General features: G+C 57.8%; 1 protein-coding gene across 2 annotated transcripts; it reads left to right on the top strand.

The window, feature by feature from the left end:
* Nucleotides 1-704: 704 nt before the first annotated feature.
* MLLT6 (MLLT6, PHD finger containing) lies at nucleotides 705-23,176 on the top strand. Of its 2 annotated transcripts, none has more exons than XM_037033362.1 (20): nucleotides 705-1,229; nucleotides 2,415-2,494; nucleotides 2,945-2,999; nucleotides 3,272-3,381; nucleotides 4,275-4,378; nucleotides 4,633-4,726; nucleotides 6,982-7,152; nucleotides 7,810-7,908; nucleotides 10,257-10,395; nucleotides 10,881-11,495; nucleotides 11,925-12,106; nucleotides 12,335-12,443; nucleotides 13,990-14,056; nucleotides 14,261-14,406; nucleotides 15,096-15,293; nucleotides 15,396-15,484; nucleotides 16,589-16,938; nucleotides 17,359-17,449; nucleotides 18,432-18,788; nucleotides 19,363-23,176. In XM_037033362.1, the coding sequence occupies exons 1-20, from the start codon at nucleotides 1,121-1,123 to the stop codon at nucleotides 19,402-19,404; spliced, it is 3,207 nt and encodes a 1,068-aa protein (XP_036889257.1). In that variant the 5' UTR covers nucleotides 705-1,120; the 3' UTR covers nucleotides 19,405-23,176. The 2 variants fall into 2 exon arrangements, with proteins under 2 accessions (XP_036889257.1, XP_036889256.1); XM_037033361.1 differs by having other exon boundaries at nucleotides 706-1,229; nucleotides 6,979-7,152.
* The last annotated feature ends 162 nt before the right edge of the window (nucleotides 23,177-23,338 follow it).

The following is a 23,338-nucleotide window of genomic DNA, read 5'->3' on the forward strand; positions in this document are numbered from 1 at the left end:
GGTTTTTATCTCCCTGGGAGGGACAGATGGTGTGGCTGGATGAGGCTGGGAGTTAGTGTGTCTGAGTGCCTAGGTGTGCCTCTAAGGTTTATATGAGTCCGTGTGCGTCCGGATGTGTGTGTCTTTGAGCTGGACCGGAAGCTCCCCGAGGGCAGGAATACCTGTTATGTTTCCCGTTCTACCCAGAGGCAGCACAAAGTCAGCATTCAATAAATACTTGTTGAATGAACAACTGTTCGCGTGTGCGTGTTAGAATGTCCACCCTCCAGAATGACCTCCGGGGAGAGAGCGCACAGGCGGCCATCCACAGAGCCCCCAGACACGGAGGGGGTGAGCGACTCCCGTCGCTCCAGCTTCTTCTAGCGCCCCTGCCCCTGCTCTCCACTCCCAAGTTTCCTTGGGGTTGAAGAACAGCCGCAGAAACGAAGACCTGGAGGAGTCTGAAGAATCGGACCCAGGGCCGAGGGCGAAGGGCCGGCAGAGGGAGGGCTCAGGAGCGCCAACTAAGAACTACAGAAAGAGAAAGAATGAGGGAAAATTCGCGTGGAGCGAACGAGCGAGCGAAAAGCTCCCTACCAAGCCAGGCTTTGTTCCCTGAACCTAAGACTTTACCCGGCGGCGGGCGGCGGGCGGCTGGCGGGCCGGGAGCGAGCGAGCGAGCGAGCGGAGGCGCGCGGCCATGGCTGCCGCGGCGGGGCAGGGAGGCCGGGGGGGCGGTGCGTGAGCGGGCTGCTCGGGGCGGGCGCCCGCGATGTGCCGTTCGGCGCCTCCCCCGCCCGGCCCGGGTTGCGCGGCGGCAGGGCGGCCCTGGTAGCTGGGCGCGCGGCGCGGAGGGGGTGAGCCCGGCGCTCGGGTCTCATTGTTGGGGGGCGGGGGGGCCCGTCGGGGCATGAGGGCGAGAGCACGGCGGGGGGGGCGGCCAGACCAAGCGAGCGAAGAGGAGGAGGAGGAGGACGCCGAGGAGGAGGAAGGAGGAGGCAAAGAAAAGAAGCCGCGGCGGCGGAGGAGGAGGAGGAGGGAGCGAGGAGGCGCGCGGCCCCCCGCTCCCTCCCTCCCCCCCTGACCCCCGACCCCCGCCGGCCGGCTACCCGCCCCAGCCCCGGAGGGAGCTCATGGGAGTATGAAGGAGATGGTAGGAGGCTGCTGCGTATGTTCGGACGAGAGGGGCTGGGCCGAGAACCCGCTGGTCTACTGTGATGGGCACGCGTGCAGCGTGGCTGTCCACCAAGGTACGGGGGTGGCCCGCGGGGGGCGGTGGGACCCCAGGGACGGCGTGCGCTGGGCGCCCTGGGCCGCGCCCTCCGGAGACCTCCTGGGGCTCGGGTGCCCCTCCCCCACCCCACCTGAAGGGCTGGGAGGCGTCTGGGGCTCCCCCCGCCCTGTCCTGGAGGACCAGGTCAGGCATTGTTTTCTTGCCTATTGTTCCAGTTCCGCGCCCCCCACCCCAAGTTCAGTGAGTTTGGAGACAGTCTAGGGGGCAGTGAGTGCACTATCCGAGCCCCGCACCGTCAGTGTTGGGGCTATTGGGAAAATGTTTACCTTAGAGGTGTCCCCTCCTGCCGGGTTATTTTGGTCCCGGCCCCCAGAGGGAGAGGTCAAGGGGGAGTCATCCCCCCTCCCGCTTCCGGATACTGGGAGGAGCGTATTGGAAAGAGAGGAGAAGGGTCCCAGGGGAGAGGGGACTCCTAAAATCCTCCGAGGAAGAGCTGCGGATAGGAGAGAGGTTGTGCAGGGGGCCGGAATCGAAAAGAGGGAGGTTTGGAGTTTCCCCCAGCAGCACATGGTTCGGGAGTTAACTCCTTGAGGAATCTTGCCGAGGGTGCAGGCTGGCATCTCCCGCCTGTCTGGCACAGCCAGCTGCCCCCACCCCTTCCCGGGACAACCCTTAATGCTGTCGCTGTCGGCTCTTCCCGCCACTCTCCTATAGGTTACCTGTACTGCACCTGTCCTCAGCCTTCACTTTTGACCTGCCCCATTAGAGGCTGAAGATGAGGTCCTTGGAGTCCCAACTTTCCCTTACTGGCCCTTTAAGAAATGCCCCCCCCAATAACAACAAAAAAAACGCGTTTGACTGTTGTAATGTCCCTCTAGTTTTCTCTGTTCTGATGGTCTCCGGCAAAAGTTGGGAAGCAGGTCCTGAAAGGGTATGGGGAGGGTCTTGTAGAGTTTAAGGTCAAAGACTCAGACTTCCTGCCCTTGCTTGGAGTGTTTGGTTGTGTGGTTGAAGGCTGGCCTGTACGCTATTGGGTACTTATGGTCCTGCTGGCTAGTGAGTGAGCCCCCAGACAGGGGAGCAGCCCCCCCTACTGGAAGTGTCTCTAGTCCTTTAGAGTCACCTCACTTCCCCAGTTCCTCGGGGCGGGGAAAGCCACTGTTGACAGGTTTGCTCCCTGACTCTCCTCCCCAACCCCCAGCTTGCTATGGCATCGTGCAGGTGCCAACTGGACCCTGGTTCTGCCGGAAATGTGAATCTCAGGAGCGAGCAGCCAGGGTGGTGAGTTTGAGATTCCCCTCCCCCAACCATACACCTGAGCACCTCCCCTGGTTAGGGTAGGGGACTCTGAGCCTGAGACTGGGGTGGGACTGTCACACAGGACTTCCTGTTTCCTGCACACTATCACCAACCCCATCTCACCCTCTTCTCTGCCCTACCTCAGGCAAGGGGCCTTTTATTTTTGTTTGCTTGTTTGTTTGAAGTTTTTATTACGGGAAATTTCCATCCCGTATAACAGTAGAGGGAATACTACAAGGAACCTTACGTTCCCATCACCCATGTACAACACTTACCAGCTCAGTCCTGTTCCCTCTGCACCCCAACTCATTCCCCCACAGACAGCTTATTTCTTCCTGGGACCCTTTGAATGTGTTGGGAAGGGCAGATCAGCAGATCCCCACCCCCTTTTGAAAAAGCTCCCCTCCGTCCCTGTGCCCCTTGCCTTGGCAGAGGTGTGAGCTGTGCCCACACAAAGACGGGGCATTGAAGAGGACTGACAATGGAGGTGAGCGGGCCCTGAGCTCCAGGCCTCATCTGCTGAGGTCAGCAAGGTCCCCTGAGCAGGGTCTGGGGAGGCAGGAGTGGGTGTGTGTTAAAAGTGCGTGTGTTGGTGGGGGGGGGGGACAGGGGTGTGTGTTTCATCTCCCTTTCCCAGCTGGCACTGGAATCTGATGGGAATGCCACGGAGGAGGGGACTGTCTGCTGTGTGGGCAGTGCGGGTTGGGGTCTCCGTCCTGGCTCACCATTGCAGCCCCGGCCTGCCCCACCCCACCCCAGGTTGGGCCCATGTGGTGTGTGCCCTCTACATCCCTGAGGTGCAGTTTGCCAACGTGCTCACCATGGAGCCCATAGTGCTGCAGTACGTGCCTCACGATCGCTTCAACAAGGTCAGCGGCCCCTGCTGTGCCCCCCCCCCGTGCCCCTCCCTGCCTGGGTCCCTCCACCTCTCTCTCCGTCCCGTGTAATTCGATGCTGCCCAGCAGCCACTTGCAGAGAACTCAGGAGGTGAGCAGGCACCTTTCACTGACAGCACGTTCACGGTCTGGGGTTCAGGTGCCGCCAGAGGGCAGACCTGGGCGAGCAGCTCATTTGTTCCCACCCTAGACACCCTTTACAGAGTGCCTACTGTGTGTTACACCAGGGTGAGGTGTCACCGGGCACCTACTATGTGTTACACCCGGGGCAAGGTACCACCAGGCTCAGCGTTCAGTGCTGCTCGAGATGGGCATGCTTCCTACCCTGTGGAACTCACACTCTTGTATGGGGAAACTATAAAGGTCAATAAACAGGCAAATAAAGTGAATAAAGTTTGTGGTAAGGCTGTGGAGAAAACACGGTACTGAAATAAGGACCGCCTCGTAGGGGGCTTTCTTTAAATTTAGGCGGGGGCGCCTGGGGGAGGAGGAGGAGCCAGGCTGGAGGAGGATGAGCTCCAGCTTCTAGTCAGAGGCGGGAAGAGTGAGCAAGGCGGGCACAGGCCTTGGCCTCTTAGGGCTCACCATCCACGGACTGTGTCTCTGTCACATTAGCCATCAGCCACATGTGGCTGTGTAAGTTAGTTAAAGTGAAATACTATTTAAAATTCAGTTCCTTAGCCACAGCTCAAGTGCCCAATGGCCCATGTGGCTGACGGCTGCTGTGCCGGACAGTGCGGTGTAGAACACTCAGTGTTGCAGGAAGTTCTGCTAGCTGGCGCTGACCCAGGTTAATAGGGAGAGGATGGGAGTGAGGGGTCTCTTAGGTGGGAGGGAGGAGGGGACCATTGCGCTGTGTCCCGTAGACGTGTTACATCTGCGAGGAGCAGGGCCGGGAGAGCAAAGCAGCCTCGGGAGCCTGCATGACTTGTAACCGCCACGGATGTCGACAAGCTTTCCATGTCACCTGGTGAGTCCCCTGCCTGTCCCCATGCCTCCCGCTCCAGTTGTCTGGGGTCCCAGGGCTGCTGTACCAACCCCCTCCGGGATTTACCAGGGAGGGCGGCCGAGTGGGTTCGTCCTGGCTGCTCTGTCTTTGGTTGTCATGACAGTGCAGTCCTTGGATGGTCTTGGCTTTGCCCCGGCGGGGTTCAGGAGGGTCAAAGGGAGGAGGCTGGTCTGGTTTGTGGCTGCACCCTTCTCAGGCTGACCCCTCTCGGTTAGTGCCCAAATGGCAGGCCTGCTCTGCGAGGAAGAAGTGCTGGAGGTCGACAATGTCAAGTACTGCGGCTACTGCAAATACCACTTCAGCAAGATGGTGAGTCTCACCTGCCTGGGCGTGAGCGGGTTAGCCAGGCACGGTGTACAGGGCGTGGGCACTGGGCCAGGCTGCTGCCTCGTGCAGAGAAGACGGGGGTGGAGGGAACCTGGTCCCTGCCCTCAAGGAGCTCTGCACTGAATGAGGAATAAATTGAAGTGTAGCCCGAGGATTGCGCATCAGAGTTAGACCAAGCAGTCTAACTCCTAGGAGGTGGAGCTCAGACCCTGCCTGTCCGTCTGGGAGGCTTCCAGAAGGAGGCAGCATAGAAGCTGATGGAGGTGGGAACAGGAAAATCCAACATGTGATGGAGGGGGGCCTCACTGTGCCCGACCTCTGTACCAAGTTCTTCACGTGGGTTATTTTGCATGATCCTCTCAACAACCCTAAGAACTAGATGTACTGTATTTTCCCATTTTACAGATGAGTAAAGTAAGACCCACCCCAATATGTAACTCATCTTACAGCATGTATGGAGTTCAGAATAGGCAGTTTGGTCGAAAGCTCCGCAGGAGCCTACCGAGCAAAGACAGAGCAAGGAACCCCAGGAAGAGAGACCGGAATGGGCCAGGTCCTGAGGGGAGGGAGAGAATTCTGGGAGCAGCAGGATAGTGCGTTTTTGTGGGGATGAGGCAGGAGATGAGGGCCACAGCTGGGCTGCCTTTCACCCAGGCTTCAGGGGGCCAAGGAGAGGCTGGAAAGGGGGTGCTCCCTCGTGTGTGGAGAGACCTGTGTGTTCAGGTGCTTTGGGGTGTCCTGGAGAGGTGGGTTGAGGCCTGACAGGGATGGCAGCTTGGACCTCACCCCCCAGCCACGGGCTTGTAAGGTTGCTTGTAAGCGGGAGGGAAACATGATCAGATTTGTTTGTAGGGAAGATGACCCTGGCAGGCACTGGGAAGCTGGATCCTGAGGCTGGCGACCAGGGGACAGCTGCAGAAGGCAGGGTGGGGGGGATGGAGGGATGAAGCTGGACTCTAGAACATTGCTAGGTAGGCTTGCCTGTGGGGGCGGGTAGCTGAGAAGGAGTAGTTGAGGACAGTATATGGCATCTGAGCTCTCGGGGTGGGGGTGGGGGAGGGGCTTGAGTGCCTGGGGCAGCTGTGGACATGGGTGCAGCAGGCTTGTGTGGTGCTAGCATCTGCCCTGGGCTACCCTGGACAGTCTCAGTGTGTGTCTGTTGTTCTGGTGTACTTGTTAGTAGTTGCCCCTTGCATGTCCAGCTGTGTCCTGATGCACATCAGGTTGTATGGTCACCTTAGCTTCAAGTTTGCAGACAACTTAGGACAAAGTAGGGAGCTTGGTTTGGTTTATAGGAGGTGCCAAGTGGGAATGTTTAGGTTTGGTGGCTGTCAGACCCCCTGGGCAGGGTGACAGTGCCAGTCTCAGGTATATAAGGCCGGTGCTAGAATCCCCAGGTGCCCACCAGGGTAGGATGGGATCAGCTGTGAAGGGAATCATGGATGGGAGAGTCTTAAGAGCTTGGCGTGGTAAGCAGTGCCCAGGGGCGCGATTGGGTCAGACCAGGTCTGAAATCAGTCCTGGGGTTTGGCGGGTGGGGGCAGTGGGTGACCTTGGAGCAGCTTCGAGTCTGGGAGAGGTGAAGCCATCAGGCTGGGCCAGGGGGGCCTGTTAGCAGTGAGGGGAAGGAAGGAGCAGGCCCTGGCTGGGAGGAGAGGCAGCATGAGGATCATTTGGGCTTTTGCTGTGGATGTTTACTTCCCCCTTCTTAAGGGCAACTGTCCTTTGGGACCACTGTGTTTGGTGGGGGGCGGGGAGGGGGCAGGAACGAGGGAGAAGGGCTGATGGCTGGGGTGAAGTGTCCTGTGGGGAGGATGGAGTGTGGAGTGCAGAGGAGGGAGGGCTCCCACAAGGGTCCCCTGCACATCCTCTACCCCAGGAAATGAGGCAGAGGTGGGCCGTGTTTCAGGCTGCCTGCCATGGGCCAAGAGGGCGCCATGGGAAGAGGCGGGTGGAGAGCAAGGGGCGAGGTCCGGTCCTACCTCCAGTGCGCTTTGCTGTCACCAAAGCAGCCCTATCTCTTCTGGGCCTCAGTTGCCAAGTCTGTGCCCCGGACAAGCTGGGGGAAGCCAAGGGAGTGCCCTTCCGTGGGGCAGAGCGTTGTTAAGAACACAGGGTCCTGTCAGTGACAGGCAGGACAGGGGGACAGACCCCCAGGATCACTTCACCTTCAAGGACCTTTTTCTAAGCTAATGAGAGGAGAATTTGGCAACCCCTCCTAATTCTCTCCCCAGAAGACCTCCCGGCACAGCAGCAGTGGGGCAGGCGGAGGGGCAGGGGCAGGAGCAGGAGGCGGCAGCACAGGGGGCGGTGGCAGCAGCTTCATCACAGGCCGGAGGAGCCGGTCAGCCTCACCATCTACCCAGCAAGAGAAGCACCCTTCCCACCATGAGAGGGGACAGAAGAAGGTAAAAATCTCCCTCTCACTGTCTTGCATACACTCTCAAACTCACACCTTTCAAGACCCGGCCACAAGGTGCCCCCAAGGCCTTGGGGCCTGCCCCTCCCTTTCTCTGAGGCCACTGAGGGGAGGGGGCTGAGATGGTGACACAGGAGGACCACACAGGGTGAGGTGAGGGCCGGGCCTCCCCTGGGCTCTTTGTGTCTGTGTGCCTCTGCCAGCAACCTCCCCACGAAGCAAGTGTCCCCAAAGCCCCACACACATGGCCCTGCACACCCCCACACTCCAGCCTTGTATCAGCCCACTTTTTATGTGTGCATGCCTGCGTCCCCTCATGTCTCATGTCACCACGCTCCCACCCCCCTGCACAGCTCCGAGTCCCTGGTGGGCACCCCTGCAGGTGCATGCTCACGTGTGTGTGGTGCTGTTTCACTGGTGTGATGACGGGACAGGCTGCCGTCGGCAGGTGGAGAGGATACGGGGCTGCTGGCTCTCAGAGGAACGTGCTCGGGCCACTCCTGTCCAGCCAGCCTCCCAGGCCCTCTGCAGGCAGAGAAGATGCCCCCAGGGCCCATCTCAAGAGTGGTCCACTCCGCACGTGCACATGTCATCTTTACCGTAGGTGCCCCCCAACACTAATACCTGGTCATCTGTTCTTCCCCAGAGTCGAAAGGACAAGGAACGCCTTAAACAGAAGCACAAGAAGCGGCCTGAGTCACCCTCCAGCATCCTCAGCCCACCTGTGGTCCCCACTGCCGACAAGGTACTGCTGTGCACGCCCAGGAGGGATGGCCACAGCTGTGGGGGGGAGGGGGCGAGGGGGGCGGTGAGCCCAGGACCTGGGCACCACTCATAGCTTGAGGTTAAGGTGCACTCCCCACCTCAACCCCCTCTACTTCTCAGCCCCAACAATCACCAACCAACCAGGAGGGCAGGGGTGGCGTGGGGGTCACCCCCCTGTCTGCAGGCTGCCAGGTGTTCATGTCAGCCTCCGTCTGGACACGGAGCCTCGGCACCGGGCTCTTGTCTGTGAGGCCAGTGCTCCAAGCTCTGGGGCATGTTCCCTTTGCACCTCACCCCCACATCAGGGAGACACCCATAGCCTGTGACCTAACCAGAACCCTCCTCTGTGCATGTTGAAGGGGCTGAAATCGTGGCCTTGGCAGGCCCCCGACAACACCCTGAACCCCTGCTCACCCACCTTCCCAGGAGGGGCGTGGTGTGTCAGGCCTGTCTCCAGAAATGGGCAACATCTGGATAAACAAATGGCAGGCCAGGGAGTCGCTAATCCAAGCCAGAGCAGCTCTCTCCGTCCCTCCTTCCAGCCTGTCCTCCCCAGGGAAGGTGCACAGGGGCCTGGAGAAACCGCATCCTCCTGTCGCAATTATTGCTCCATTCATCCCCACTGCCCAGGGAGGTTGGCAGAGCTCCGGGCATCTTAGCAGAAGGCTCGGGTGAGGTTTCCAGGGGATGACGCTGTGGCGATGCCCCAGCAGCCTCACCCTGTGCTGCTTCCCAGGACTCACCTGGAAAAGCTTGTCACCTCTGTCCTTTGAACCTTTCCCTGGGGCCTGCGGACAGGTGGAGACCAAAGGCCCAGGAGACCCCCAGTGGCTGGGTGTTCCCTTGGACAAGTTGGAGCATCCTGCCCATCCCCCCTCACCCGCCCTAGCATTTTAGCTACCCCTCCCCCAGCCCCTTTCCTCCCTTGCTCCCAGAACCACATCTGGCTCCCTTCAGAACTCCAGCTGTTAAAAAGAACAAAGAGGAAGAGGAGACAAGGGCTCCCCCCAGGGAGGGCAGTGCAGGGTGGCTCTCGCCCCCACTCACCCCCCCCCCCGCCTTTGCTGGTGTGGCCCACCCTTACCGAGCACCTCCTCTCCACCAGGAGGAGGGGCGCCTTCCCTGCAGTGACACGAAGCTCTTGTCAGTCACCACACGCCAGCTTCTCTTCTAGAATAGGGGCACCTACAGGGTGTGTAGGGATTAGCTCATTTAGTCCTCAAAATAGTCCAGTGAAGAAGGTATTTTATTACCTCTGTTTAATAAATGAAGAAACTGAGGTACAGAGACATTAAGTAATTTGCCTCAAAATGCACAGCTAGTAAGTGGTGGAGTCAAGATTTGAACTCATGCAGTCTGGGCCGAGGGCCTGGACTCCTCACTGCCACAGACACTGTCTCTGCAGTCTATCAGTAGCAGCCATGGCCGTCAGAGTCATCATCAGGTTTCACCCTACACTGTGCATCTAGCATTGGGCTCCTCATCACTGCCCAAACAGGCATAACTAGCCCCATAAGGACCCTGAAGCTCAGTGAGGTGAGGAGAGCATGCGACACAAACATGGCAGTGAATGGCAGAGCTGGCCAGAGCCCATCCTCCTCCAGCACCTGCCCGACCAACCTCAGAGAAGTTACTGGGGACCCCAGATACGGGGACGGTACAGTGTGGCAGTTGTTGACATGGTAGATGTGTGTACACAGCGTCAGGAAATGAGGACAGAGGGACTTGTTCCATCCCAGGTGTCCAGGGTGGCTTCATGAAAGAGGGAACTGTTGAGCTGGATTTCCAAGGATGAGAAGTTTTCCAGGAAGTGTAAGAACAGGCTCCCCAGCAGAGGGCTAGGCACTGCAGGCTCAGATTGTCCAGGAGGGGCACGAAGTGGCCAGGGAATAGGATGTCAGCCGGATGGCTGAAACTTGGTGTGAGCAGGGAGGGGGTGGCGGTGGCTGGAGGGCCCCAGGATGCAGCCAGGGCAGTCCTCTTTCCTGCCCACGCCACTTCAGCATAAGCCCAGTCCTCTGGGGCCTGCCTGAGTATTTCTGCAATGAGCGAGCAAAATAGGGATATCGGTACAGACTCTGGGACCGTGTGCACCTCTCCCCCCACCTGAGGTGAAGGACAGGCAGCTTCCTGGGTCCAGATAGCTCACCTCTGCTCACACCTGGAAGTTCCATAGCTGCTTGCCCACCTCCCAGGTCTAGGGGCTCTCACCACCGTTTCCTTGCCCAAAAGTCCCACCTGAAGCTAATTCTGGGCCCTCCCAGCAGGGCCCCAGGTCCTGTGCTGCACCCCCACGTCTCAAGCCTTCCTCTCTGCCCCATCCTTCAGGTCTCCTCCTCAGCTTCCTCTTCCTCCCACCACGAGGCCAGCACTCAGGAGACCTCTGAGAGCAACAGGGACTCAAAGGGGAAAAAGTCTTCCAGCCATAGCCTGAGTCACAAGGGGAAGAAGCTGAGCAGTGGGAAAGGTGTGAGCAGTTTCACCTCCACCTCCTCCTCCTCTTCCTCCTCCTCCTCTTCCTCCTCTGGGGGGCCCTTCCAGCCTGCAGGTGAGTGTGGGCAGGTGAGCCTCCTGGAGGAGGCTGGGAACGGGACAGCCTTTGTCCCTGAACTTTTCTGGCAAGGTCCTTTGCATATTGGTCTGCATCTTATTTGCTTTTTAAATTGGTTCAGGTTAAAGATGGGGGATCCCCACCAAGTTACACTTCTCCAAACCCTCCCGTCAACCCTTCCCTTTGAGCTGGAACCCTGCTTTCCTCCCTCTTATCATAAGTGGGGAAGCTGGGGGAGGGAGGGTTCACCCATCCCAAGACACAAAGACAGTGGCCGAGCTGAGACAGGACACCAGGCTTCCCCACCCCCTGACCAGAGCTCCCTCCCACTGGTGCACTTCAGGAGCGGGAGGAAGTGGGGGGCCTGCGGTCCAGCTGTAACTCTGTTTCCCTCTGTGCAGTGTCGTCCCTACAGAGCTCCCCTGACTTCTCTGCCTTCCCCAAGCTGGAACAGCCAGAGGAGGACAAGTACTCGAAGCCCACGGCCCCCACCCCTTCAGCTCCGCCCTCTCCCTCAGCCCCCGAGCCTCCCAAGGCTGACCTCTTTGAGCAGAAGGTGGTCTTCTCTGGCTTTGGGCCCATCATGCGCTTCTCCACCACCACCTCCAGCTCAGGCCGGACCCGGGCGCCATCCCCTGGGGACTATAAGTCTCCCCACGTCTCAGGGTCCGGGACCTCAGCAGGCACCCACAAGCGGATGCCCACACTGAGCGCTGCCTCTGCACCAGCGGAGGAGACCCCTGAGATGGGCCTGAAGGAGAAGAAGCACAAAGCCAGCAAGAGGAGCCGACATGGACCAGGCCGTCCCAAGGGCAGCCGGACCGAGGAGGGTGTTGGGGCCCCACCTGCCCCCTCCCTGCCTGGTGCCCAGCTGGCTGGCTTTACTGCCACTGCCGCCTCACCCTTCTCAGGAGGTTCCCTGGTCAGCTCCGGCCTGGGCAGTCTGGCCTCCCGCACCTTTGGGCCTTCCGGGAGCCTGCCCAGCCTGAGCCTGGAGTCCCCCCTGCTAGGGGCAGGTTAGTGACTCTTTGGGATGAAGGGCACCTGAGGGCCCAGCCAGTCTAATGATGGGACAGAGTCTTGAATCTGTAGTTAGAAGGAAAAGGACAGAGACAAAGGATGGAAGTGATAGTCCCATCTAAGACACTTGCCCATACCTATCTTCTGCGTGATTGCAGTAGGAGAAAGCGAGTCAGATCGTCAGTGGGACAGAGTTTGGATTATAGGAGAGAGGATTCCCCAGGCCCAGCAAGGCAGTCTAATGAGCAGACAGGTCAAGCAGGTACCACTCAGGCAAGAAGTGACACCTTTTTTGGCAAGAAGGTCAGACTTGGTGTGTGTGGCAAGATCTAGGGGAGTGTTCCGGGGGGACGGGCTCCCCTAGCCACCGGACTGGAGGGGCTGGGGGTCCCTGTATGCTTCCCTCTGTGTCCTTGTGCACGTAGGCATCTACACCAGTAATAAGGACCCCATCTCCCACGGTGGTGGGATGCTGCGAGCTGTCTGCAGCACCCCCCTGTCTTCCAGCCTACTGGGGCCCCCAGGGACCTCCGCCTTGCCCCGGCTCAGCCGCTCCCCATTCACCAGCACCCTCCCCTCTTCTTCTGCTTCTATCTCCACCACTCAGGTGAGGACTTAACTCCTGGGCTTCTCCAACCCTGGGCAGGTGGGGGACAGGCTGCCCAAGACCCCAGCCCTCTGTGGGAATTTGAGATACTGGCCTTGATTACCCGAACCTCTCCCTCTCTGGTCCTCTCTCCTCCCCAGCACACCTGGTCCCCTCCACCCGTTAAATACACTTATGCCCTAGACCCGAGAATAACCGCCAGGCTGGACTCTGCCTCCTTTCCCTCAGGTGTTTTCTCTGGCTGGCTCTACCTTTAGCCTCCCTTCTGCCCACATCTTTGGAACCCCTATGGGTGTCGTTAACCCCCTCCTTACCCAGGCCGAGAGCAGCCACACAGGTATGTGAGTCTCTGACCCCCTTCCCCTTTCTTCCCTAAGGCCCGAGCGGCACCCATCACCTGCATGTCACTCCCCCAAAAAGGACAGGAGGGTTTCTGGCTGCTCCTTCCCATTGGCCATTGCTCTCCCTCTGCAAACAATTTCACACACAGCAAATCAGGGTGCACTTCCAGGGTAAAACCGGGTGAGGGGTGGAGTAGGACGTGAGAATTCTAGTGCTCCACCTTCCAGGAGAAAGATGGGTTAACACTCAAGGCAGTTGAATTAGGCAGAAAGAGGGCCAGCACTCAAGTTCTGGCCCCTCACTGCAGCCCCAGTTCTCCCAGTGCCACAGTATGGCTGCAGGCTGGGTTCAGGGAGTTGTTTGAGTGAGGGGTTACAGCGCGGCCACCAGCAGGACAACCTGCTCTCCTTGCAGGAGTTGGAGGGGAGGGGCACTATGGCCCCACCCTCTCCCTGGGGAGTAAATCTACCCCCAGAGAACTGATTGGTGCAGAGATACCACCTGGCCAGCTAGGGGGTAGGGCTTGCTGTCCAGTCACCCGTTCAGGTAGACCTTAAGGAGACAGTCCAATTCAGAATTAAAGACCTAAACCGGCATTCCGTGGCCCAGTCAAGGGTTTTGCCACCTAATTTGTGAGTTTATGAATATTAAGTCATATAAAACACAGTAGCTGGGCCCTGGCTGGTGTAGCTCAGTGGATTGAGCGCAGGCCTGCGAACCAGAGTATCGTGGTTCGATTCCCAGTCAGGGCACATGCCTGGGTTGCAGGCCAGTTCCTAGTTCCTGGCAGGAGATGCACGAGAGGCAACCATACATTGATATTTCTCCCTCTCTCTCTCTCCTTCCCTTCCCCTCTAAGATAAATAAATAAAAATCTTTAAAAAAACCACAGTAGCTGCAACCATTAAGGGCTTGCTGCATGCGGCTTACCATTTCATATTTATTACATTATTTTAAAAAATATTTTAAAAGGGAGGGAGGGGTAAAGAGGGAGAGAAACACGGATGAGTGAGACATGCATTGATCAGTTGTCTCACTCACACCCCAGCTAGACCCACAACCCAGGCATGTGCCCTGACTGGGACTCAGACCAGTGACTTTAGTTCACAGGCAAGCACTCAATCCACTGAGCCACATCACCCAGGGCTATTGCTCTATTTTAATCATAATCACTTTAGAGGTTAGTTTCAAGCCCAAATTAACAGCAAGCATCAGGTCCAAGTTCAACCCAGTACTGTCTAGGCCCCAACTTCCTACAGCATTAAGCTTCCAGGAGAGAAATGGGGAGGTGGATATGGAAGTAGCGGGGCAGCAGGAGTCTGTGCTTGGAGAAAAGAAGGGGACTGGACCCATGGTTTTACCTCTCAAGGAGCGGGTTTTCAGGCCTGTGCTTCAGCGCCAGTTGCCGGCGGAGTGGGGAGGTCCTGGGAAAGAGGTCTGCTGTAAGGCTCCGGGTCCCACACCCACTCCCCAGGTGGGGACCTTGAGGCCAGTTGGCACCTTCACCCCTCCCTGATCCCTGCCCCCTTTCTCCTTCCAAGAGCCAGACCTGGAGGACTGCAGTTTCCGGTGTCGGGGGACCTCCCCCCAGGAGAGTCTGTCTTCCATGTGAGGGAGCTGGCGGTGGCTTGGGGGAGGGTCTGGGAGCGGGGACTGGAGGGATACCCCAACAGGAGGGGGTGTTGAAGCGGGCTCCTGGAGAGGGTGGGGTGCAGAAAATGACTGGAACCCCTAAGATGAGGAGGGGAGGAACAGAGACTGGAGTTGGGGGCGTAAAGTAAACCTGAGCTGGGTGTTCTCTTCTGACCCCAGGTCCCCCATCAGCAGCCTTCCCGCACTCTTCGACCAGACAGCGTCCGCACCTTGTGTGGGTGGCCAGTTAGACCCATCGGCCCCTGGAACAACCAACATGGAGCAGCTGCTGGAAAAGCAGGGGGACGGCGAGGCTGGCGTCAACAGTGAGAAGGGGTGGCTCAGGGCTGGCAGACCTGCTCGAGGACCCCCAGACTTGGTCACGCCTACCCCTGAGGTCCCCAAACGTCCTCGAAGTTCTGCCCCTTGGCCCTGTCCCAGTCCTAATTCTTGCCAACTTCAAGAGTTGCACCTTTAACCCTTGCTAGACTGTACCTGCCCCCCCAACCCTTTCAGGGGTGTCCAGCCTGCAGCAGCAGGCCACAGGTAACCTAGGATGGTTGTGAATGCAGCCCTACATGAAATCATAAATTTACTTAAAATATGAAGTTTTTTTGTGATTACATGTCCCAGTGTATTTAACAGTGTATGGCCCCAGTGTATGGCCCAAGACAACTCTTCCAGTGTAGCCCAGATGCCAAAAGGTTGGACACCCCTGCTGGGCCTGCCTTTGGCCCTTGGACTTCTGGCCCATGCCTCACTAAGCCTGAACTTCCACCCTCCCTTTCCCTCTCAATCACAAAGCCTCCAACAGAGCTTCATATCCTACCCCTTGTCCTTACACCTCTAGCTGCCCAGGTCTCGCCTCTCCGAGTTCACCCTTGCTGCTACTCACTGGGATTCCCGGCCCCGCCCTTTATTCCCCCGGCCCCGCCTTCGGCCCTCTGACCCCGCCCCCAGCCTACCAGCATCTGCTAGCCCTTGGGGCTCAGGCACTCTGGTCCTCTCTCTGCAGTCGTGGAGATGCTGAAGGCGCTGCACGCCCTGCAAAAGGAAAATCAGCGGCTTCAGGAGCAGATCCTGAGCCTAACGGCCAAGAAGGAGCGGCTGCAGATTCTCAATGTGCAGCTCTCTGTGCCCTTCCCTGCCCTGCCTGCCGTCCTGCCTGCAGCCAATGGCCCTGTCCCTGGACCCTATGGCCTGCCTCCCCAAGGTAGAAGGAGCCCACCCAGCCCTGGAGTAGGGGCCTCTGCTGGGCAGCTGGAACAAGCCTGGATGTCAGCCCTGACCTGCTTTCCTGATCCCCTTCCCTCAGCCGGCAGCAGCGATTCCTTGAGCACCAGCAAGAGCCCCCCAGGGAAGAACAGTCTCGGCCTGGACAACTCGCTGTCCACGTCCTCCGAGGTGGGCACCATGGGGAGGGGCACTAGGGCAGAGCGGAAGAGGGGAGGTGCAAAGGCCTCGCAGCCCAACCACCACCCTACAGCTAGTGAAGTCCCTACAGCGAAGTGATTGGCTGAGCAATGAGTTGATTGATCATCCCTTCCTTGTTAGATAAGTAATAATTACGAGGTGTCTACTTAGTGCCAGGCAGTGGCAAAGCAATCAATTGAGCAAAATGGTCTTAGTCCTGCTCCTGAAGATAAGCTAAGTCCAAGAAGACAATAATTGCAAAGAGGGAAAAGTACTAAGCAGCAAATAATTTGAAGGCCGTGTGAGGAAGAATGGCAGTTGGGGTTCTTCTGGTTAGGGAGGGCCTCTGAGGAGTCCTGGGGAAGGGTTGACTGCAGTGCCTCACCCAGAAGAATCACCGTGTGACTGGTGCTGGTTGCTGTCACTTGTGGCATCATGGGTGGCGCTGAAATCCAGCAACCTAGTTTCCTGTTCTCCCTACTACTTCCTGGGACTTGGGCAATGACCGCCATCGAGACTAACATTAGTTAGTATATTGCACACTTGCCGCTCGTCATGTCCCGTGCTGAGACTTTTAAAGCACTGGTGTGTGCAGTCTTCACTGTGGCAAAGGTCCAACCCTCACCCCATGTTATGAGTGCGTAGATGGAGGCCGAGAAGCTAGCTGCCCACGCCACAGAGTCGTGGTCGTCGGGTTTGAACCTGAGCCTTTCGCTCTAGCTGTCTACGGTTCCCTGGTCTAAGAGTCAGTGGTTCGCCTGTGAGATGGGAATAACGAGATAGTGCAGGCCAAGCATTGAACCCCGGTTCTGGTTCACCAGGTGCTCACCACCACTATTGATGTTTAGTACTAAACAAAGATAGTGAGGGGTGCTGGGCCCCCAGGAAGTGGTCTGTAAACAGAATTTGCGAAGATACATGTAGGCTTCTCAGCCTTAATCCCTGGGCCTCATTTTCTCCTCGTGGGTGGCTCTGCCGGGGGTGAGGTGGGGTGGCTGTGCTCTGTGACAATGCTGGTGGGTGCTGGGCCGGGGGCCAGAGAGACCGTGCTGGCCCCCTGCCCCTCTGACCGCTGCCTTCCCCCTCCCTCCCCAGGACCCACACTCAGGCTGCCCCAGCCGCAGCAGCTCGTCGCTGTCCTTCCACAGCACGCCCCCACCGCTGCCCCTGCTCCAGCAGAGCCCTGCCACCCTGCCCCTGGCCCTGCCTGGGGCCCCTGCCCCACTCCCGCCCCAGCCACAGAACGGGCTGGGCCGGGCGCCAGGGGCAGCGGGGCTGGGGGCTATGCCCATGGCTGAGGGGCTGTTGGGGGGGCTGGCGGGCAGCGGGGCCCTGCCCCTCAATGGGCTCCTGGGAGGGTTGAATGGGGCTGCTGCCCCCAACCCGGCAGGCTTGAGCCAGGCTGGTGGGGCCCCTACGCTGCAGTTGCCAGGTTGTCTCAACAGGTGAGGGAGAGCTCAGCCTGGGGAACGGAACGGGGAGGCTAGCTCTGGGAGGGACTCACCCCAAACATCCACAGTCCCCCAAGGGAAAAAAGTCCTCCAGTGGTACAGGGTTGAGAATCTAGTCGGTTCTCGGCCCCAGGTGCTCCCTAGGTGTGCGACGGAGGGAGTGCCTCTGGATAGCAGCTGTCTGGGCTGGAGCGCCCGTTTAGTTCTTACACCCCAGTCGAGGTCTTCCTTCTGGGGGAGTTTTTCCCTCTAGCTTGTCTCCCGCTGTACTCCCTGAGCTCAGTCTGTTGCCTTTAGTCCTCTGAAATCGCACATCCCCACCTCTCTCCACCTGGGTCTGAGGGAGTCTGGGAACTTGGGGGGCATGCTCCCTGCCCGCCCCCCCCATGGTCTGTGTTTCATCCCCCTGCCCAGCCTAACGGAGCAGCAGAGACACCTCCTGCAGCAGCAAGAGCAGCAGCTCCAGCAGCTCCAGCAGCTCCTGGCCTCCCCACAACTGACCCCGGTAACGCCCTCCCTTCCAAGTCCACCGGCCCGGGGCAGAGGGCCTTGCTCTGCCCGTCTCTCAGAACAGGGCAGCCCCAGGCTGGGCTGAGACTGCACCAGTGGGACTGGAGTGTCCCCTGTGGGATGAGGGGGACGAGGAGGATGAGGGTTGCTCTAAGGGCCTCCTAGGCGTTGGGGAGGGGATGCTGTAGCAGCGCTGATGCGTGCTAGCCGTCTGCCTTCAAGCATCTCCCACCCCAGCTCTAAGGGTCTGTGGGGGTGGGGGGCCTTCAGAGCCTGTGTGGGTGGGCGGCTGAGCAGGTAACGCCCTCAACCAGAGCAGCACCTCGTGGGTCAGCCTTTTATGTTGGGCTCTGCTAAGATCTCCTTTGGAGAAAGTTGTGCCTTTCAAAAGGGGGGAGTTGAAAATACATTTTAAAAAATCATTTTCACATAAAGAAACATTAGAAAGAGACAAGAAACCAATTCAACTGGTGACCTATAGGGGCCAGATAAGAACGAGGGCAGAAGCAAGATTTCCTAAGGTGAAACTTAATATATTGGTTTGGTTTTCAGATTACTTGAAAATGCTTTGCCTGCTCAAAGCAAAAATAAATGAATCTTTAAATGAAAAAAAAAAAGAACAAAAAAAGAGGGGGAGTTGAAAACTTGACCTAATTTAGTATTTCTCAATTTGGGGTCTTACCACCCCTGGGAGCATTTGTCATCGTCATAGCAACCGAGGAACTGACTCAGGGAGCAGGGCGGGGCCAGGGATATTAAACACCCTGTGCCCGACCAGTATCACCCACTCAATGGACACCGATAGTGTGCAGCCACTTCCGTGTCCGGGTGGGGAGACTGAGGCCTAGAGTGGGGAGTAGGAGATGAGAGAACCTTGACTGTCTCCTGCTTCCACTCTGAAGGGATGGGGCCTGGGCCGAGCAGGGCAAGCTGGCCTTGGGGGCTGCTGGCCAGCGAGCATTCTGGCCCACTTGCAGGAGCACCAGACCGTTGTCTACCAAATGATCCAGCAGATCCAGCAGAAGCGGGAGCTGCAGCGGCTGCAGATGGCTGGGGGCTCCCAGCTGCCCATGGCCAGCCTGCTAGCAGGAAGCTCCACCCCACTGCTGCCCACTGGCACTCCTGGCCTGCTGCCCACAGCATCTGCCCCACCCCTGCTGCCCGCAGGAGCCCTGGTGGCTCCCTCCCTCAGCAACAACACAAGTCTCATGGCCGCAGCAGCTGCGGCTGCAGCAGTAGCCGCAGCCGGCGGCCCTCCAGTGCTGACTGCTCAGACCAACCCCTTCCTCAGCCTGTCCGGGGCGGACAGCAGTGGCGGTGGCCCCAAAGGAGGGGTGAGTAAGGGGTCCGAGGCTGTCCTGTCTTCCTTCTCCGGGAGGGGCAGGGGTGGAACATCAGAAGGTACATCATCAGATGAGATGCATCATCAGAAGGAGGAAGGAAGTGGCACATAGGTCAGCAAAGCACCCTGCTCCAGACCCAGCGTCTCTGCTAGCACATGGGTACCACTTCTGCAGATCCAAGGAAGATGCACTCTGATCAGGGACCAATTAGAACACAGCATTCCTCTGGGAAGACCAATTAGAAAAGGTCATTTTCGCTCTGGGTGGGCCATTTCCAGAAAGGCCTTCTCTTCTCCCTCTGAGGGCATACAGAGCACAGGGTGTCTGCCTGGCCAGGCACCCTTGTGCAGGACGACACGTAACACAACACACTCTTGGCTGGTGTGTACCTGCCAGAGCCCAGGCCCAGGAGTTTCAGCCGGACTCCCTCACTGCACCTCGCTCCCTCACTAGCGCTTACGCTGACTCCTGCAAATGCTTTCCTTACTCATGGAGCTGTTCTCAGCCAGGTGGTGTTAGCACCAGACACCTCCCAAACCCCCAGCCTCCCTTCCTCTCTTTCCAGACCACTGACAAAGGAGCTTCAGCCAACCAGGAAAAAGGCTAAATCTACCCACACCCCTCCTGACCCCTAAAGTGAAGGGGCAACCCTGGTCTGAGGGGACCCTAGCCTGGAGCAGTCACCTGCGCCCAGACACTGGAGAGTCCTGGCCCAGAGCACATGCTGAGACCTGGGGAGTGTGGGGTGCGCCTGGTCCTAAGGACTGAGACCAAGAGGGGGCCCCATCCATTTGGCCCCTGTACCCCACTGCCCTCACCCTTTGTGGGGAGCTCAGAGGGAGGACAGGCTCCAAGCCCACCTACTCTCAGCAAATGTGCTGAGATCCCCTGGAGGGCACAGTGGGCTGTGGTGTGAGTGGGGGGTGGTTGGACCCCCCCCACATAAAACGGATCAGCACTTGAGTGGGAGAAGCGGAGGACAGGCCCTGGGCCTGCCCTTGTGCAGAAACCTGTTGTGGGAGATGCGGTGGCCCTACTGTACCCGCAGTGTCTGCCCAGCTTGGCAGACGGCAGGAGGGATCCCTTGGACTATTTCTCACCAGTCCCCTTCCCCCCAGCAAGGGTCACAAGCTGAGCTTGTAAAAGCCCATAGACTGGGGGGCTAAGGAAGGGGCAGGATGGCCTCAGATGCAGTCCAAGCCTCCCCACCTCTGGGGCGGAGGGGGCCCAGTGATGGGTTGGAGGAGGGCAGGGAGGGAGAGGCCCAGCCCCTGGGCACCCTGCCCCTTTTTGCACTATTGGATTTAGGAGTGCCGAGGGTGGGGAGATGGAGCTAGCTGCCTGACTCAGAGAGCTTCTGTGTGTGTGTGTGTGTGTGTGTGTGTGTGTGTGTGTCTGTCTGTCTGTCTTGTCTCCCCCTCCACCTTGGGCAGCCAAGGGCAGGGAAAGGAGCAGCACTCAGAGGGTGGTCTTCCAGCTCTTACTTGCACCCTCCCCACCTCACCAACTTTGGTCCCTTTGCAGGGCATGGATGGTTAACAAAACCCAGAACAGTACTCCAGTGTTGGAGAGTAACTGGGGGCTGAGGGCTTTGAATCAGGGTAATGTCCTGCCTTCCCTTCCCGAGACCCCAAATAGTCTCAGTGGCCCCTCAGAGTTCCTTCTTCCCCACTGATAGCTGGTCCTTCTTCCCTGGCACAAGGGGAGCCCCAGGGATTGGGGTACAGGGCAAGGGAGGGCAAAGTCACTTACCATAGGGAAGTCCTCCCTCCCAGAATTAGACCGCCTACTTCCCACACCTTACCCCCAGCACCCAGGGGAGACTAACGCTTACGCTGACCTCACAACTGTCCCTTCACCCACCAGCGATTTCCCCCAGGATATAGTGGGCAACACTTTAATTCTCACCTTAAAAAGTCCCCACCTTCCCAGAGCCTTTGGTGGCAAAGGCCTGGGGGCCTGTGGGGCGGCCAGGAGAGGGGCAGGGTTGAGACCTGTGTCTGTTTCCGTTGCACTGGGGTCGGCGCCAGGAGGAGGTGTTGCCAGCTCTCCCTGGTGCTCCTGTCTCGTCAGTCTCTTTGCATGTGTGGGTTTTGTGTGTGTGTGTGTGTGTGTGTGTTTCTGTTTGGGTTTTTGTTGTTGCTGGTTTTTTTTTTTTTAATAAAGAAAAGAAGATGTGTATATTTTTGGCAATGACAGAAATGTAGTGCAGATATATTTTTGCCTGTGCTGCTCAACTGGTTTTTTTCTGATAACTGAAAATAATATTAATATGACTGTTGATAAGACTTTGTAAGATGTTAGGGAACTGATAATAGGGGGGTGGGAATCCTTCAGAGGCAATTTCTTAGGCACTTGCAAGGGCTTGGTGGGCGGGGGGGGAGGCAGTTGTGATGACCTCAAAAATACTCACTTTTTATTAATGCTAAATATCAGTTAGAAAGAAATGATAGAATTCAGCATTTTATTAATCTTCATCTATTAAGCTATCTAACTCACCGCTCCCAAATCACTGAAAGAAAAAAAAACCTTCAGAGATTCTTAAAAGAGCTGTTCATTCACACCCGTGCCCCTGCCCGAGACCCACCCACTCTGAGCTGAAGTCCGCCGTTTCTGGGTGGGCGAGGGAAGTAAATGCACCGAGGCCCGCTGTGGCAGAGAGTGAGAGGTCCAAATGATTTAGTGCACTGGAAACGACCTCCTCTCTCCCTGCACCTGAGAGCTTGGGGTTCTCATCTCCAGGAGTCCGTGTTTCCCAGCTCTCCCCAGGCTGGGGGCAGCAGCAGGTAGGTTAGATTTGAAGATCTAGGCTAAGTATGGATTTGATGCTATCCCTGGGGTAGGAGTGGGGCAAGGAGGGAGGTAGTACCTTTTCATCTTTCAGGGAGCTTTGTAATAAGAAAGGTCTGGAGATCTTCAGGAAGGAGCAGGGTCCCAGTGTAGGGGAAATGGTTATATTGATCTAACCCTCTGTTCCCAGACTCAGTCCCCTTTTGCAGGATGAGTTTGGATGAGGAATGGGAAGGGATGCAAGTGTGTAGACCACTCTGCCTAGGAGAGGGGAAGGATGTGGTTTGCAGGGCAGAAGTGAAGTTTGAGAGCTCTGTGTGTTACCACCCTCAGCCTGGAAATAAATGCGAGCTGGGTGTGTGTGCAGAGCCGCTGCCTGGCCTCAAGGTCACAGGCAACAACTGGTGCATGGGTGTCAGAGCCGGAAGGGACCTGTCTGTACGGATCGTTTGAGCCAGTTCCTCTTTCAAAGGTGATACCTTCACGCTGAGGAGAGGCAGGGGCTCAGGAAGAGCCAGGGCCGCCCTCTGGACCCTGGCCTTCTGGTCCTCTGCCCTCCCCTTCCACTGCAGCGCCTGGGTGTGGATGCGGGTGTGTGTGTGTGTGTGTGGTGTGGTGTGGTGTGAGTGCAGGGGTGTGCCCAGGGTGGGAGGGTATCCAACATCGACTGCCTCAGCTCAGAGCTGATGGGTCCTCTCCATAGACAATGCCACTTTAAGGGATGCTTTTTAAAAGTTTCCTGTGTGAGTTTTTCCCTCAGGCTCCTGGGTCTTCCACTGCCTCCAGGAGCCCTTACCTTGAAGCCGCTGAGAGCACCCTTGCCCTTCCTGCTCTGAGTTCTGGAGAGTTCTCCTAGAGAGGGCCTAGACAGATGAGGGGAGAGAGCCAGTAGCCAGCTCGAAAAAGAGTCATCTTCATACTTTCCCAAACTGGAAAAGCAGACAAGTTTTCAAAGGCACAATCTGCCTACCCTCCCGCCAGCTTCCAGCAACATGTTCCTTGGTGGGCAGCAGGCCAGAGTTAGGGGTAGGTGGCTTGCTCCCAGTTCCCCTGATTCCCAGCCCATTTTCCAGGGGAGAGGTGTCTGGGGGGATGAACGTCCTTGCTGTTGGGAATTTGATGACAGGTGGGGCCCAGGGACCTGGTTCCGGCCAGTGACATCCATCAGACCAAAAGTGTCTAGCTCCTGACCACTCTGACTCGACCTCCTGAAAAGTTGGGGGCTGAGGGGTGCCTTCATTGCCCTTTGTCTGCTTCCTGCAGCCCAACTTGGGACTTGGTGGCAGGGCGGGAGACCCAAACCCTGGCCCACCCGCCCCCTTTCCGTCCCAGCCTGTCTCGCTGTAGCAGACCCTCTCTAGGGGAGCAGGGAGGGGAAGCCATGGTTTGCAAACCCAGGGCTCCTTTATCATTCTTTCTAAAACCTCCTTTATATCCTCAACCCAAAAGGCGATGCCTGTCCCACCCCCCGCAACCTCTAAGCCTGGAATTGTGCATAACCCGGATCTTGTATCTTTGTATAACGGATGTTATTTGTACGAAGGGCAGTTCGTAAACAGCACTTGTTCTTTTAATAAAAGAATGTTTTACAAAAAAAAAATCGAGACATCCTGCTTTGTTTGGCTTTTTTGAAGGGAGAGGGTGGTGGCCTGCCAACCGTGGGAGCCTTGGCAGGGAGTGGGGTGGGGACATCTCTTCTCGCACTCGGAATCGTTCGCCAGAATGCACAAAATACCCAGGCTGCACATCGA

This window comes from Sturnira hondurensis, unplaced genomic scaffold, assembly GCF_014824575.4.
Source record: "Sturnira hondurensis isolate 20B ecotype Veracruz unplaced genomic scaffold, ASM1482457v3 Scaffold0021632, whole genome shotgun sequence".
NCBI classification, from domain to species: Eukaryota; Metazoa; Chordata; class Mammalia; order Chiroptera; family Phyllostomidae; genus Sturnira; species Sturnira hondurensis.

Coding starts and splice junctions, on each gene's coding strand:
- MLLT6 (XM_037033361.1), top strand. CDS start 1,121: ATGAAGGAGATGGTAGGAGGCTGCTGCGTATGTTCGGACGAGAGGGGC. Junction 14,057..14,260: donor CAGGAGAGTCTGTCTTCCAT/GTGAGGGAGCTG, acceptor TTCTGACCCCAG/GTCCCCCATCAGCAGCCTTC. Junction 14,407..15,095: donor CGGCGAGGCTGGCGTCAACA/GTGAGAAGGGGT, acceptor CTCTCTCTGCAG/TCGTGGAGATGCTGAAGGCG.